This window comes from Serinus canaria, chromosome 2, assembly GCF_022539315.1.
Source record: "Serinus canaria isolate serCan28SL12 chromosome 2, serCan2020, whole genome shotgun sequence".
Lineage (NCBI taxonomy): Eukaryota > Metazoa > Chordata > Aves > Passeriformes > Fringillidae > Serinus > Serinus canaria.
This window is the reverse complement of record NC_066315.1, coordinates 143,176,887-143,194,089: the sequence shown is the minus strand read 5'-3', so window position 1 is coordinate 143,194,089 and position 17,203 is coordinate 143,176,887. Positions and strand designations below refer to the sequence as shown.

Sequence of the window (17,203 nt, the reverse complement as noted above, 5' to 3'; positions counted from 1 at the left end):
GCTGCATCAGGAGGTGGAGGAGGAGATCCTTGCCCTTTATTCAGCTCTGGTAAGGCCACACCTGGAGTGCTGAGTCAGAAGCTGGGCTAGCCAGGACACGTAGGGAGCCCACCACAGGGCTCCACAGGGTTACTAAGAGGGATTACAGGGCTGGACTATCTCCAGTGAAGACTGAGAGAGCTGGGCCAGTTCAGCATGGAGGAAAAAGTGGATCTCATAAGGTGTACAGCTCCCTTAAGGGAGGGAGGGGGAAAAGGCCTCAGAACTAAGCAGCTCTCAGTGCTGCTCTGTGACAGAACCAGAGGCAACGGGCACAAACCGCCACACACAAAGTTCTCTCTGAACATCAGGAAACACTTTTTCGTGCGAAGGTGAAGGTGATCAAGCACTGGCAAGGTTACCCAGAGAGGCTGTGGAGTCTCCATCCCTGGAGATATTCCAAATCATCTGGATGTGGTCCTGCACAGTCTGCTCTATGTGACCCTGCTTAAGCAGGGGCTTGGACCAGATAACCTCGAGATCCCTTCCAGCTTCACCCTTTCTGTGGTTCAGTAAAAATTTATTTTGCTGTGTTAGCACACCGAGCATCCTACTGTGTATAATGCCTCTGAATACTATAAAAAAGTCTGAAGCTCACTTTTTTTTTTCCCTATAAGTGTACATGCTTTTAAAGCTTGGGATTCTCCTGCCTGTCCAGGACACCATAAAACCTCTGACTTTTTTCACATATGGAACATATTTAAATGATTTATGATTTTTAATAGCAAAATAGGGGCTTCACTGTCCACTAATTCCCATTTTGTATCCACTTACTTGGATTTGTCTTTGAAAATTGTTTCTGGTAGAAAATAAGCTGCTTCCACACTTCTGGTTTCAATGACCTGAAAAAAAAACCCATGTCAAATAGTACAATTGGAATAGTTCCATAGCTGTTTTCTTCAACACCTAACCTTCACTAACACAACATCAACACAAATGACACAATTGGGATTTCTTTTATCCAGGGAAAGAGACTGTGGCTCTCACCCTTTACACTAAAAATCTGGTTCTCATGGTCTTGTGCATATCAATACCATTTTACCAAAGACAGTGGGGCTGTAAAGTCTTATACCAGATAGAGATTTGGCCCTTTATATATGGCACCATAAACAAAATAAAATGCTATATCTTGAGAATAGATTATTTTGTTTATAATCTTAAGAGTCAGCAAGTAATGCCACGAGAGACTGAAGATCAAGAACAATGTCAGTGGACACAAATAGGGGAGATCAACACAACAAGCAAGCACCTGACACAAGTTATTTACTGATTTTACAGTAGACTGTGTATTGCTCTAAATGACGTGCAGTATTTAACCATGTCTTACCTTGCTGACATGCTGACAGAAGGCAGGCACTGCAATCATCTGACTCAGGAAGTTTAGATATGCTGCAACCAATGCCATGACGCCACAACGATTAAACATTGGCAGATTATCCTCATTGATGATGGCAATGTCCTGAAATATAAGGAGTAGCATGATGTTTTCCAAAGTTAGCAGGCTGTCCTGAATACATGGAAGTGAAAATTACCATTGTAACACTATCTGACATATGATGTTTATCTGCTATTACTTAACATTTGATATCTCTTATCTTAAAACTCTAGTCTTTTAGCTCACTCCTGAAGTAGGAATATATTGATCTGAAGTTAGAGAGCTTAAAAGATTCAACAATTATGAAGAAAAATAAATTTACTCAACTCAAAATTATGCTTGTCAGGAAGTACAGGTTAATGACTGGCAGTCTCTTGTCCTTACCACCTGTTGATCATAATATTTTCTCAGGAAAATTAGAAATGGCAGTTTGATAATAAAGACCACCAATGTGAATCATAGATACAGCACGATAGAGGGAATTATTTAATGCATATTAGCACTTCTATGTTTATTCAGATTGCACTATTTTTGCTCTAGTGAAACTCCTGATGTCATTCCCACCAAGTGAGGACTTGGTTCAATTACATATTTTAAAATTAAGGATGCGAACTGCATTTGAGATGTTTTATAATACACCTGCACATTTGGGAATAAGGTTAATGAATAAACTGGGAATACAAGGCATGATTTCATCAAATTTCCAGGGCACATGTTAGCAGTACTTTATTTTTGATTTCGACACAGATAAACTTAGTAAGTTATCCAGTTTCCCTGAGGACTGCATGCAAGTATGAGTAAATATCTGAACCTATTAGGAAATGTTAAGGAATAAAGCTTAAAACACTGACAGAATATTACTCTAAGGCAAAACTAAACAGCCTGGTTTAATAACTATTCCCAACCAATCAATCAATTATACAGAAGTTTTCATCCTGGGGGCAGACAGTCCAGCCATTTTAGACAGAACACAAGCTCATAGGCTGAGAGAACACCTTGCAATCTGCTAATGAGTATCAGTGATTTTAATAAATGTTTCAACAAGTTTCCACACCTGCTGTTTTTCCTGAACAGCACATGCCATGAAAGTTTGTTGCAAAACTGATTAGACAAAGTTTTCCCATTAGTAAGTAGTTCATACAAAGTGCACTTCCTTAGTGATCAATCAAGTTCAGACCAAATGATGAGATTTCCAGTTTGAAGATCAATATACAAACCCTCCCAGTTTTTCACATGTGAATTGTCAATGAACCCAACACAGACTCATACCTGCAAGGCAATAGCTAATCGAACGAGGTCAATAACCACTTCTTCATTGGCCAGTTCTATTGTGGTAAGAGCTAGGGATGTAAACAGGAGTTCAAAGTTTTTCTGGACATTGTCTTCTTCTTTGCAGCCTAGGTAGATGTGTCTGTACAACTGCTGACCATGCTATGAAAGACATAAAAGGGAAAATGGGTATTAAATAATAGAATAATTCAGGTAAGAAAGAATATTTGACGGTCTTCTGGTCCAACTCTCTACTCCAAACAGGGCCAACTTTGATGTTAGATCAACTGAGTATTAAAAAAACAAAAAAATGATAAAATATATGGTGTACACATACAAAGAGAAACAAGTACATGATTAATCAAGTAGACCTCAAGTTTCTAATAAAAGCTTCTTTATAAACACTATACTGTTCTATTTTATGCACAAATGTACAGAAAGAGAAGATGACACACAGAATTGCATGATTACTGCACAGTATTGGATGTTAGAATTAATTTTTTGTTGAAATATTAGAAAAAAATTTGCCCATTTATGAAAAGGAGAAACCAAAAAGCAATCTTGAAATATTTTTCAAGAACATTTGAGACATTTCAAGAACTCATTTTCAAGAACTGATGACCTCCAAGTGTTATCCTTGTGAAGACATCAATTTTTTTCATTATGCATCTCCCCTCAAACAGCAAATCAAGAAAAAATTCTGCTAGAAGATGTTTCAGAAGGTGAGCAGGGTTCATTTACTGATGTGTGTAGGGAGGCTACAGCTCTAGTGAAGAACACAGGTCATTTAATGAAAGACTCTCCATTTCAAAAGTGACTTTCGTCTCAAGATACTGTGCCTAACCAAATCTCAGTAAATAAACTATTACCTCAACACAAAAGAAAAATGCAAACACAAAAAACACAGGATAAGCAGCAGGTGTTGTATAGAACTCAGAGCTCAGTACCACCCCAGCTTTCCTAATCTGGAGGGGGGGTACAAGTCTGTATCAGCTGACACAAATAATTTTCAAGACCTAAGTATTAACTCTAGATATATTAATTCAGCTTTAGAGGAGGAAGAAAAGTCATTTTCAACTTCTGTTTTTCAGACAGGACATATTTACTTCAGAAATAATGATGGCATTGTTGGTCTTTTCATTACCTCTAAAATCAAAGAGTTGCTCAAATATACATTGTATTTAGAAAAGAAGGAAACACAGCTATTAGCAAAGCACAGAAGCTACTACAAAATAAAGGTTAGATGTTTAAAGACCCAGTATATTTGGAAAATAAAAGTAAGAAATTTTTTATCCCACTGATAAAGAATGGCACTCAAATAGGAAAATAAATTATTATGTGAATTTTATCAATATGTATCTTTCTAGAAGACTGGAAAATGCAAGAAGTTAAATATTTCCCTTCAAAGAAAGGACAGATTTAAACTGAGCAACTGGTCTGAGACAAAGAGTTTTGTGCCTATGTTTGGTTCCATTCTACCTGTGTGATACAAAATTGCCTCAGGATCCCCATGTAGCATCAAGCAAGCCCAAATGGTCATCCAGATGTTAATGAATTTCTGGAGATGCCTTATCCCTGTCCTTTGATTATGCAGAGCATCTGGGAGGAGCAAGCTGCTAACATGCACATCTATACCAGGTGAGTAACAGATAATCACACAGATATTCACTGACTGACTTCATTTCCCAGGGTTAATATATTTTTTAGAAGCCTGTATGCTCTTTTCTTGACCTGTGAAGAATCTCTTTTTCTCTTCTGCCTTTTTTTTCAGATCAATATTAACAATTCAAATATTTAGTTCGACAGCTAATTTTCATCTAGCAAAATACATCTTATCCAAACTGCTTTAAATCACAGATATTAAATTAATGAATTAAAATTTAATTCACTTTTTAAAAGACACATTACTAATAATTGCCAATGTTGGAATATTTTTTATATTTGTATTATTCCAGTTGAACATGTACTGGAAGAATATTAACTGGACTAACTTATAGCAAGAACCTTTATCTTGCAAAGTTACTTGAATGCTGTACAACTCCAGTTTGCATACTATTAAATGCAGTATTTTGGCCTACTTCAATATTTTCTGTTTTTTGTTTACAGACCTACACAGATAAATCACAGTCAGGAATGGCAGAGCACAGTAAAAGCTTTATGTCTCTTTCCCACATAAAACCCAAGGTGTCTACTGTCACTCCACTGAATTATCATCTAAAAAAACCCTGTTTTTCTTTCAAGCCAAATATACCGAGAAGTCACCTAGTACAAAGCTCTGTGAAAACAATCTTTTAAGAAAATAGCTGTTTTGTGCAAAGTTATCTTTCCTTGACATCTTTACCTAAAACATAAGATATAAGTCTCTGTACCACAGCTATAAAAAGATTTCTAAATACAGAATTGTCTAAGAATACAGCAAAATAAAATCCAAACTAGTGAAAAAACTGCTACTGAGCAAAAATTAAACGCTGTGCAGGGATTTAAAACAAGGGAGATCTTTTCAGAATCATGGTTTTGACATATGCTGTTCTAAGTTCATGCATATAAAGGTTTTAACTGAAGACATAAATTAAAATTTTATTGCATGGAATCATCTTTCAAGTATCTAGAGAACATCAACACTGAAATCACTGTAACTTGCTTACAATAATTTGATACTGATCTTTGTGACTTGCTGCAAAACCACAGCTGTAGGTTCAGTTACTTATTTCTAGATAGAAAAGTGATGTTTCATTCCATTACCTTTTTCATGAAGCTCACGTCTTGCCTTGAAATCTTGTCTCGTTTTATCTTTAGATCAGAAACATCTGGTATTATTCTACAAGTAAAAGAGATGAGTTGTTTCAGAAAAAAAAATTGTTGGAAATTAGGAAAATGTGGAACACAGGAACTATTCAAACAGATCTTGACCCAATTCCTATTTTAATTATATCCATGCCTAATAAAGATATTCAAATGTCAGTTGAAGAGGAAGAACCAAAAAGAGAATTATGACAATAATGTATTTTTTTATCTACATAAAATAAAAATAAAAATAAAATTCTGTCTTCTACATGTCTAAACTACAATATTTGTAATGGTTATCTAAGGTACTGTGCTCTGAAGTTTACTTATAAAACTCTTGCCATGAATAAATGACACTGAGCACTTTGCATTTACCAAAACAACACATTAATAATTCATATAAGCAAAAACATTTAAAAATCAACAGTACTTGTTATTCAGGTAATGCAGTGGAATTTCAAGCAGGCAATAAGGAAAGAGCAGTACCTGATCCCTCTGAGCTTGGCTCTGTTGTCGTGCCGATCGATGAGGTTGTGCAGGATTTCCAGCACCAGCTGCCTCAGCTCAGAGTCCTCCATGAGCGAAGGAGACAGCAGCGGGTCCAGAAAGGGGGCAGGAAGTGCATTACTTATTGTTGTGGCTTTGTATCCTGAAGTCACCTGTTCATTGTTTTAAATAAAATTCATGTGGCATTACTGCACTCCTTATAAGAATTAACTGCAGCTCACTTTTTAGTGGGATTGCTTTGGCATCCACAAGGTAGATTCAAATTGAAGTATTGTACTAATTTTGAAAATTCCTGACCTCAGTATGAATTTGGAAGGATGTCAGCATACATTTTCAAATTAAGTCACTCATGCTAAAAGGATTTTTCAGGATCCCTTCTTTACAAACACACGCATACAAAGGTATAATTTATGATTTGTTTTTTTTGTTTTTTTTTTTTTTTTTTATGGCCTGTGAAAAGTTGCAGGGCATAAATTGAAGATGACAGAATTCCAGTCAATAATTACAATAGAGATTTTTCCATTTCAGGTTATGAGCTGTTCACATATGGTAGAGTAAGCTCATGTGAAATAAAAGAAGAGAAATCAGGGCCTATATGTACACCTCAGAGATTTATGGATACTATTTTATTGAAAAACATGAAGTAAGCAAATATCACCTAGAAATCTGGTGCCAAAGTGTTATTTTAAAGATTAATACTACCTCTGACTTGTCTCATTCAGTTACTTTTAACTAAAGCAAATTCTGCAGATGAGCTGTGTTTTACTGGTTTTGGCTGGGATAGGTAATTTTCTTGACAGCAGCACACATGCTACTGTGTTCTGGATTTGTGACTAAAGTAGTGCTGGTAACAGAGATGATTTGGCTACTGCTGAGCAGGGCTTACACACCTCCAGAGGAATATCCCATATTAAAATGTGTCATGTTCAGCAGCAGAACAGGAGGCAATTTGTGAGGGCTGCCACTGCTCCACTACCACTGGGCTTTTGTTTTATTTTATTATTACTTCTTTTTTTCATTTATTGGTTTTGTTTTTCTTGGTTTCCTTTTTTTACTTACTAAACTGTCTTCATCTCAACCCACTTCTCTCACTGGTACTGTCCTGGTTTTGTCCCCATGCCCCTGGGGTAGGGTGAGGGTGCTCTGGATAAAAACCTGAGTGAACATGGTGCCCCCAGCTGGGCTGAGGGCTTCCCAGGGACATGGCTGACAGGAGCACCAGGGGACAAGAAGGTATCTGATCAATCATTCTGAAAATGGAAAATGACTGATATGACAAGCAGCAAGGCTGCAAACCTAAGTGCACACTTTTAATGAAGTGCCAGATTTCAACTGCCTGTACAGCACTAACGTGTCTGAGACTAATTATGTTATGAAATATTATTCTTTTGTAAAGCAAACATGATGTATAATACTGGGGTTTTTCCACAATATTTATCAATTACTAATTTATTAAGCATCAGAACAATGACTTTCACACTTTTGTGCCATGATGGAATTTTACTTTCATATTCTAAAAGAGATGCAAACCACAATGATAAATCCCTTCCACCTGTACACTCTGACTCCCTTAAGAAATACTTACAGGCTATGTAGCACACTAAATCATTAGAACAATTCTTACCTGTTTTAACAGAATTTTAATATTGTTGAGATGAATATTGTCAGGAACAGCTTAGACATACCTGAGTCTATGTTTAATGAAGACAATGTGCAAAATGACCACCTGAGGTCCTTCTTAAGAAGTTCTCCGTCCTTAGATTGCAACTGTGAATGCCCAGCTCTTTTGCAAACCAGAGTCTAGACCAGAGTCTAAGATTTCAGATTTGGACCAGCCAAGAATGGTTTAACCTATTTGCCTAACACCATACATGAGTTTCATGTCAAATCAGGGACAAAAACTCATTTTTCAGGAGGACATTCTTCTGCTTTAGCTTGTGAAATCATTCCCCTATTTGAGTCATTAAACAGTTTTCAGCTTCTGCAACAAAATGAGCCAGTATTCTACTGGCAAGAGCCTCCTTTACTACCCACCTTCTGATTTTTACCATCTGGGTCTATTTCCAGAAATACTCTTTGAAGATTTACAGCTGAAAAATGTATTTGTGATAAAAGAATTCAATCACACCTTACAAGAAATTTGGGAAACATTAGGAAGGAAAGAACAACTGTGTCTGAGGTATCCATTCCTATGGTTTTAAAAATATTGGCCATTCTACTAATTACCACTTTTCCAGGCTCAGAGATAAGTGATTTCACTTTGATGTTGTCAGTATTGCTGGCAGAACTCCACCTACTCTAGGATGTTCTTTTGGATCTGCAGATCCAATTATAACTGACATTCACTGAAGTGCTCTAAGAGGTGGAGGTGTATTTCTTGTGCTGTTTGTAATGTTAGTTGGAAAAATGCTTTCACAATATTACACAATAGAATTACAGGCCTATGCAGTATGAATGTATGTTTATTTTCATAGTCCAGTGTTGTTATACTGTACTTTTATAAGTAAATATATACATAAAGTGGAACACTCTGTGTTTATAACATAGTATACTCATCACAGAAGGCTTACCATAAGTAAAGATCTCAATAACATTATTTGAATCCTCCTGGTTCCCAAATCTCTACAATTGAAAAAAAAAATTGCAAATTAGGTTTTCTTACATATCTTTGAAATATTATTTGTCACATTATTCTACTCTAGACATTATTCTCATTTTTGACAAGTGAATACAGCAGTCTTGAAAGGAATACTGGATGATCATAGATAAAGGAAAGCATCTCCAACTGAGCTGCAATAATTAAATGTTTCTGAAAGACACATTTATAGGAAGGCTTGAAAAATGGAGCACATTCAGTTGAAGAAAAAATTAAATTGTGTGTGTGAAGCAGGTATAAATCTTCATGTTTTACTCAAAAATCTCTAAAATGTTTGACCACTTTGATGTTATTTTCACAAGAATCAGCACTGAAAATTTCTTCTGGACTAAAATGCAATTGAATCTTTTAAGAAACACGGACATTTCTTCTTTAAGTCAGACCCCAAAACTTCGAGACTGGAAAAAAGTTATGGCAAAATCAGTAAGAAAAACTGAAAGATTCCTCAGCTTTCATATCACAGGGAGGTACATGAAACACTACTTGACCTGTTTTTCATCTGTTTTCATTTCCCTCCTGCAGGTACTAAAAGTAGCCAAATAGCTAAAGGAATATAGTCACTATTCTTGCAAGGTCTTAGGAGATAAAAGTGCACTTAGAATAAATTGCTCCATTCACAGATATTCTTTCAGGGAAGTAAAAAAGGTACAAGCCATTTTCTCCATTAAATAGTATAAAGGAAGATCAACCCTCTTCACAAAAGTTGGCCTCTACGTAACAGTGGAAACTTCTACCTTAATGGGCTACAATCCTGGCTGTCTGTATCATTCAAATGTCTTCAGCAGCTGAAACCAAAATTCTAAGTAATGCCAGACTTTATCAGCAATCAGAAAGCCTTCATTGCTCAGAGTGACATATGCACATCATACTAACACACTGCTCAGGCACATGTTTACACAGAATCTTGTAAATGGAAAATTATACCATTATTAAAAAAAAACCGAACCACTACCCCCAACTGTTAATCCAAGTAGAGAATTTCATATGGATTGGTTCTTGAAATACCTCCACAATGAGTGACAACTGCCTGGCATAGACTTGTATCTTCCATGGAATAGCATCCCATGCTGCAGGAATGCTGTATGAAAAGCTATCAAGAAGCTGGAGAATGTCAATGACTTCCTACTTAATCTATTAGGCGATCACTTATGTGGTGCACAGTCTCTGTGCAAATCTGGAAAGCACAGCTGCAGCCTTTTCAGTGAATTCCTCATACTGAGGAAATGCAGTCTTTTAAACAAAATTATTCCTGTTACAAGGAAGAGTATTTAGTGTAGGATGACTTTTAAATTGTGTGTTTATTAAGTCTGCCCACTTATAGCTTTTTTCTGTTTCTAAATACATAGGGACAATCCAAAATTCACTGGAATTTCTGCAGTTATGTCTTAATCTGAAGTCAACTTGTACAGAATTAAAAAAAAAAAAAACAACAAACCTTAAACATAGTTTGTAAATTATGCAATTTATAATTGAATTCCTCTCATTCTCAAAATCCACATATAAAAAGTTATGGAATTAACAATGACAAAGTACACAATTTCAGAAAAAAAACTGTACAAATGCAGAGAGAAAGATGTTTTAGTTAAAAATAAACTGACTTCCAATCAGGTAATTTTTATTAGTAAAATGTCTGTAGGTTGATTTCATATTGCTGACACTGAGCTTGTTTTGGTTCTCCATAGAATTTAATACAGCGCCTAAAGAGTGAGAATTTGCATTTCGCTTTTCTTAATGTTTTCCACATCCTAATTTATCAGGATTCTAAAATCTAGATTTTTAATTTGAAATTAAAAAATGTAAGATATACACACCCAAGATTACTGGGATCCAGCGATTGTGAAGTTGTTCCCAAAACAGGTACTTTGCTCATAATGAACATCATAATCTCTGATCTCTGGTAATCTGGAAGATTGCTTCCAAAAAATCCTAAATAAAAACAGAACAAAATCACAGAAGAAATAGAGATATAGGCTCCTTCTCTTAATAAGAAAACCCTCTAAAATACAAGGTATATATTAACAGGTCAAAATAGATGAAGAATAAACAAATGACTTGTTTAGGACACAATCTCGTATTTATTTTTGCTGAATGATTTTAGTGAGTCTTTTTCATGATACTTTCATCTTTGAATACTAAAACCTAATTTTATTCTCCTCTAAATATACAATTTAAAAATTAAATATCTGGAGTCTGTTAACTTGTACCTAGTGAGGAATTAGAAGTGTTTCTCATGGCACACAGTATAGTTACTTTGTCTGTTAAGTCTCCAATAAATATTACAAGTGAGGGGACAGAAAGAGACATAAAAGTATGTTAGGACTGTTGCTGTTCTTGGGGAGTGATGAGATGAGCAGCTTCTGTGCCAGCACCATGGGAAGAGGAGCACTCCAGCATGGGGTACAGCGAGGGCTCCTGGACCAGGGGAACCTCATGGCAGCCAAAAGAACCACAATGGCTGAGAGACCTGGGCAGGGCCAGGAGTAATGTCAGGCACATATACACCTCCCCTGCCTTAAAAGAATCTCCTAGGGAGTGCTGGCATCAGCTGGCAGGAAGGGCACTGCAGCTCTGCCAGCTCCACCAGGGAGGAATGGTTTCCACTCACAGAAGATCCTGTCCTCTCCCACCTCTGCACCCACCACAAGTGAAGCAGCTGCCCAGACACAGCTCTAGTGGGAACAGCTGCCAAACCAGTGCCAGCTGCAGGGTGGGCCCTTCTCTTAGGGCAGCACAGCCACAGCAGTGGGCACAGCTGTGGCAGCACACCCAGGAAACTGAGATAATACAATTATTCCCAACATTCTCCAAGGAAAGAGATCTGGGTGGTGGGGGGGGTGGTTTGGGTTAATGGCAAGTCCAGTGTGAATGAAGTGTGCCCCGGCAGCCAAAAGAGCCAACTGTGCCCTGTGCTGCACCAGGCACAGCATCACCAGCTGGCTGAGGAGGTGACTCTCCCATCTGCACTGCACTGCTGCAGCCCCTCCTTGAGTCCATGCTTTGGGTGCCTCAATCTAAGAACATGAAACACCTTCAAGTGGGGCAGTGAAACAGGAGATGTTGATCTCTCTCTGGTGACCAGTGACAGGACATGAAGAAATGGGATGGAATTGCATCAAGGGAAGTTCAGAGGGGATATTAGGAAAAGGTTCTTCACTAAAGGGAAGGCTAGCCACTAGATCAGGCTTCCCAGGGAAGTGGTCACAGCACCAAGTCTGACAGAGGTCAAGCAGTATCTGGACAATGCTCCCAGGCACATGGTTTAGTTGAAGCAGTCCTGGGAGGAGCAGAGAGTTGGACTCAATGATCCTTATGTGTCCCTTCCAACTCCAGATATTCTATTTTATTACTATGAAATAGCATAACATTAACTTCAGTAGAAAGAAGCTTCACTTTGAAAGGTTGGTTTGTGGGGTTTCTGGGATTTTTTTTATTTTTTGGTGGGAGTTCAACATTTTAACTTGGGAGCTTTACTGAAATGGTGAGAATCTACTACATACTTGTTACTGCTCTTCAAGGCAAGTGAAGGTACAGATCAGTGAACAACATTTAAGCTACATCTTCCTTGTTCTTTAAGAAAAGGAATATATTTCATAAATGCACCCCAATATATAACATCACTGTCATAAAGGGAAAATCTGAAAAAGGGGGAGACACTGTTGAGAAAATAATTTCAGGAGCTGCACATTAATGTACTTCAGTTAAGTCATGGTAGCATAACTGGCCATTAGGTGTCATTGTTGCTACTACGTTTAACATTCATTTCTATCAATTTTAAAGCACTACCTATGAAAAAATGTATTATTGTATACAACTGTTTGCAGTGATTTTCATAAAAGGACTAATAGCACTTGTGTACCAAAGGCAGAGATTTCTACATTTCAAGGGCCACGTAATAATATAATTAAAATTAATTTTAAGTCCATCAGCATTTTTAATTTTCATAACCTTCTTGGCTATGTGTTCAGTTAACATTTAAAAGAAAAACCTTTCAGAAATCAAACACATAAAGCAAGCCTGAGAATGAGAGGCAAACACAATCAGAGAAACTACACTTGGTAGTATTCCTTCATGATTCAAACTGGTCCAATATCATCTCAATGAGGAAGAGGGAAAAGGGGTGAAATTTTAAGTGAGCCTGTGCCAATTGTATTACTCACCAATTGTTTGAATAATTGCATTCTGGACAATCCTCTCATCACTCTCCTTGGAGCTTATGCTTAAAGTGGTGCTTTCACAGGAACTGCGCCTGTCACCCAGCTCAAAGTCAACGCTGATGCGCAGGTGCTTCAACAAGGTATTAAAAACCTCCAGAACTGTTGGGCCTGGAAACAACAAATAACAGTGATTGCAATTGTCAAGGGGGAGATGTCTCAAGAAAATGAAAACTGGGCTCTTCAATCCATTTTCACAAGAAATGAGAGCAGTATGGTGAAGAGGACGAAGTGTCTTACAGTGTTTGAGGCATCACGACTAGAGAAAAACTTTTGAGGTGTGCCTACACTTTGATACTTTAGAAATTAACTTGGAATCAGGAAATACAGTCAGGAATGTATGCATAATCCATTATGATCCACTACTGGATCTGGTCAGGATGGAGGTAACCTGATTTTCATTGTGCTTGCAGCTTTTGCTCCACCCATGGAACTGTCCTTATCTTGATCCATGAAACTTCTCACTTTCTTTCTACATTGTCCCTGTCCTGTGGGAAAGGGGAGTGCAAACAGCCCAGAGTCAACTCACCATGCAAGTTTCAGACATAAAACAAAATTGGTTGCTGAAATTAAGCATCAGTAATGTATTGAACTGCAGGTACTTGCCCCTGAACTTCAAGTTTTTTCAAAACCTATTACTAAAATTCAGATTGGATCTAATCATGAGCTCTTTTCATCATATGGTAAAAGATTTCCCAAGTCCGTGCCTGCAAGTGGGTCTCATATAAATATGAAGGACACATTCAGGCTCAAGCTAATGAAGCAAAACAATAATATCTCCGCAGGACACCAAAGAACAATAGGAAAAGAGCACTAGAGTGTACATCTCTTCATAACTACTCATATTTCAAGGAATTATCCTAATTTTAAATTACATATTTCACCTTATTTCAGCTGCTTCACAGTCAATAAGGTAACATTTCTCAAAGATCATTCTACTCCTGCAATACTCAGGTCACAGCTGTATCACAAAGCGACAGTGCTCTTGATATTTTGTAGTGACACACAGTTCTCTCAGACTTTATGATTTCTTTTCAAACAGGAATAACTGCCTTTCACAATTTTTTCCATCATTTTTTCAATGCAAAGGATTATGTAAGAGTCAAATAACCAAGTGTATATGCTTGGAATAATTGCAAACCAAGTAAGATTTCAAGCATTTACCAGCACAAAGGGAAAAAAAAATTATACACAAAACCTTCTCAAAATATTTCCAATCAGTCTGAAATCAAACTGAAAATGAGCACTACCCTGCAAATTTATCCTTTGACCTGATGCCTTTAATTTAATACAACTTACCTATTGATCCTTTAGCTGCTATTGCAACTGCTTCCAGAAGAACCTGAATAATGCCAGCACGAACTCGTGGTGAATCCCTTTTGCGGACATCAAGGTGTCCAAGGATTTCTTGTATTACATGATGGGAATATTGTGCCTATTAAGAAAACAGACAGAAAATCTTCAGCTGTGACTTTAACGAGAATAAGCTCATACGTCACTCAACTATGGTCATGACCATGTTCCCATTCTGCAACATTTTAATTCAGAAATTTATCAAAATTACAATCAATTAATGACTAAATATGGACTCAAAAAACTGCCATGACAGATGAAGAAATACAGTTCATTGAGCCAGCCCAGTGTACAAAAAAGTCCTTTAAAATTTCCAGGAACAAGCAAGCACAGAGGAAGCATGAAATTGTCCCTCACTTAGCTAACTGCAGTTCAAAGAATTCAGCACCACTGATGTAAATGGTGAGAAAACTCAGCTTTCTCCCACAAACCTGGAATTTTACACTTTTATCTTCTGGGCATCTGTGTTGGATAGAATAAAAAAAAATACCTTGAGGTTTACAGCAGACAATGACAGCCATAGAATGGCTTCAGTTGTGAGAGATCTTAAAGACCATATTGTTCCAAGTCCCCTGCCATGGGCAGGGACAGCTTCCACTAGACTGGGCTGCTCAAAGCCCCATCCAACCTGGCCTTGAACACTTCCAGGGTTGGGGCACTCACAGCTTCGCTGTACAAGCTGTTGCAGTACCTCACTACTCTTCAGGTAAAGAATTTCTTCCTAATATCCAATCTCTACCTTCCCTCCTTCAGCTTAAGGCCACAATACAGCTTGTTCACTATTAAAAATCCTCAGCACAACAGCTGCATGTGAAGTTGGTCTCTTGGGTTGGAAAATCAGCACAGCTGTATTGGACAAGAAAAAAAACCAACCTGAGAGATTTCTTTGTCAAGCACCATGTCACACCAGCACCCTGCTCCTTGTTCTGGAGAAGAACCACCTCACTACTTTCCCTTGAATCTTTTGGATTCTTTGACTTCATCTACTGTCTACCATTAGCATGGTGAGATAAGCATTAAAACCTCTCTCATGTGCTTGAAACATGTTTGCAAGGAAACAAAATCTAGGAGAAAATCCTACCTGTATAGAATACATGATGATTTTAAAGCAGGAAACAGCAAATTCATTAGGATCCCATAGTCTATGATGGTCTAAATGCCTGTAAACAAAAATTAAGACATAACGAAATAATTACATTCTGCAGATACAGTAAATGGTACCTTAAGAATTTTCTCAAAATTCACCTCTAAAGGATTATTTATTAACACAAAACTTCTCTGCAATGATTTATGAACCAGGTGAGAAATTCAGAACTTCAGAAAAGCTCATGATTTCTAGGTTTAGGATATGATCATAAAACATTTGGCTGAAAAGAAATTCCTGTTCTGGAAATTTAAGGAACCTAGTTACGCCGCACATATATAGTTAAGAATACACTGTTTCCACACAGAGTGCTGGGACATTAGATGCTTATTTACATGAAAGGGATCTGCTGAAGTTTGTAAGACCTTGAAAATTTATACTTTACAGAGGATAAGTAAGTTGTTTTGAATTACAAGCTGCAAAATAATTAGGGCTGAGTGCTCCATCCAAAATAAAAACCCTGAGAAATATTTTTGTTTTCATGGTGGTTTCATAAATAAAATATATGGAAAACAAAAAAGAGCTGTTCTTCGTGTGTATATGCCTTTATACTCTGAAGCATTTCAACATTTACTGCAAGAACGATCAAAACAAAATCCCAATAAAATTTTTCAGTTTCTCTTTAAATGAAACAGGAACCACAAATGAGAAAAAAATTATCAGTGTTTCAAGCAAATACAAAAAATTCTGCTTAAGCAGAAATTTTGAAAGCTATGAATAGGGCACACAGATTTTTGCAAAAAAGAGATCAGTGTCCCTGAAAAAGCATTAAAAAAATAACAGTGTTTTTTCAGTCTGGAAGATTGAGGAAAAAGTAACTTTGGATGCATTTTAATTGGTACGATTTAGGTTTCAAAAAAAAAAAAAATCCACAAACAAATTCACCAGTGAACAGCAAATATGCCCAATCAACAAAAAAACTTTGCAAGAGAAGATGAATTTAAGTTCTGTTCCTCAACAGGTATCTCAGCTACAGAATCATTATTGCTCTCCCTTTTCTCAAAGAACTTAGGAAACAAAGTTTCTTGAAACAACAAACTGAAAAACTCTGGAGGTGAAAGAAGCCAGCACTGTGAACAGAGGAGGACTGGCTGGATGCTGTACCTTACTCTGACTACAATCTGGAGATCTGAATTCCCTAACTGGGCAGCTGCTCCAAGCCCAGTCATCTGTACACAGGTCTCCTTCAAGGCTGATTAAACCAGATGACACAAAGCATCTCCTGTGCCTTGAATTACTTTGCACTCCATTGCAGAGATTAAAAAATGTTCTGATCTTGACACATCACATACTTTTAACAGAAATCTATACAGGAAAGAATGTCAGGAATTTTAAAGGTATTTGCCTGTCAAGATAACAGCAGATTTACATAACTAAATATCCAACTTGAGTATCTCTTGGGAATAGCTGCTCTTCTTGTGCACAGGTGTCATTGAATGGAAAATCCTACTCTCCACTATCTTCTGACTGGAACTGATCCTTTAATCTTTCAGGGCATTGTGTTCTCTGTTATCCTTGACAGTTCCTATTCATTTGCCCCAAAGATCCATTCAGGAAGATTATGGTCAACTGCATGCCATATCAAACAAACAAAAAATTCCTCTCTAAACAAGATATACAGTTTTATATTGCCAGAAAGGCCAAGTATTAGCTACTTCAGGTAGATGAACTGCTGGGAAGACAGCAGGGGGAAGATGACAGACTTGGCTAAAGCTTTTTGTATCAGCTCAGTGGGCAGCATACTTTGAAAACTGGAATTTTCCTCCTAAGGGCAGTAGGATTAGATTCCTGTAGATGATGTATTTTACTGACTGTAACAAGTGTATTCAATGTAGTTTTGTTTTTACAAAAGACAGTAAAGGGTA

The 17,203-nt window shown here is 37.2% G+C and overlaps 1 protein-coding gene across 4 annotated transcripts in view; it reads right to left on the bottom strand.

Moving 5' to 3' along the window:
• Positions 1 to 17,203, bottom strand: part of EFR3A (EFR3 homolog A) — a 75,430-nt gene that overhangs the window by 14,300 nt on the left and 43,927 nt on the right. For all 4 annotated transcript variants that reach the window (XM_050970854.1, XM_050970853.1, XM_018913963.3 and 1 more), the window contains 10 exons: positions 15,276 to 15,354; positions 14,141 to 14,276; positions 12,788 to 12,952; positions 10,442 to 10,556; positions 8,545 to 8,596; positions 5,954 to 6,126; positions 5,426 to 5,501; positions 2,684 to 2,845; positions 1,367 to 1,498; positions 814 to 881 (listed from right to left, as the gene is read on the bottom strand). In XM_050970854.1, the coding sequence (XP_050826811.1) occupies positions 814 to 881; positions 1,367 to 1,498; positions 2,684 to 2,845; positions 5,426 to 5,501; positions 5,954 to 6,126; positions 8,545 to 8,596; positions 10,442 to 10,556; positions 12,788 to 12,952; positions 14,141 to 14,276; positions 15,276 to 15,354 (1,158 nt within the window). The remainder of the gene's footprint in view (positions 1 to 813; positions 882 to 1,366; positions 1,499 to 2,683; positions 2,846 to 5,425; positions 5,502 to 5,953; positions 6,127 to 8,544; positions 8,597 to 10,441; positions 10,557 to 12,787; positions 12,953 to 14,140; positions 14,277 to 15,275; positions 15,355 to 17,203) is intronic.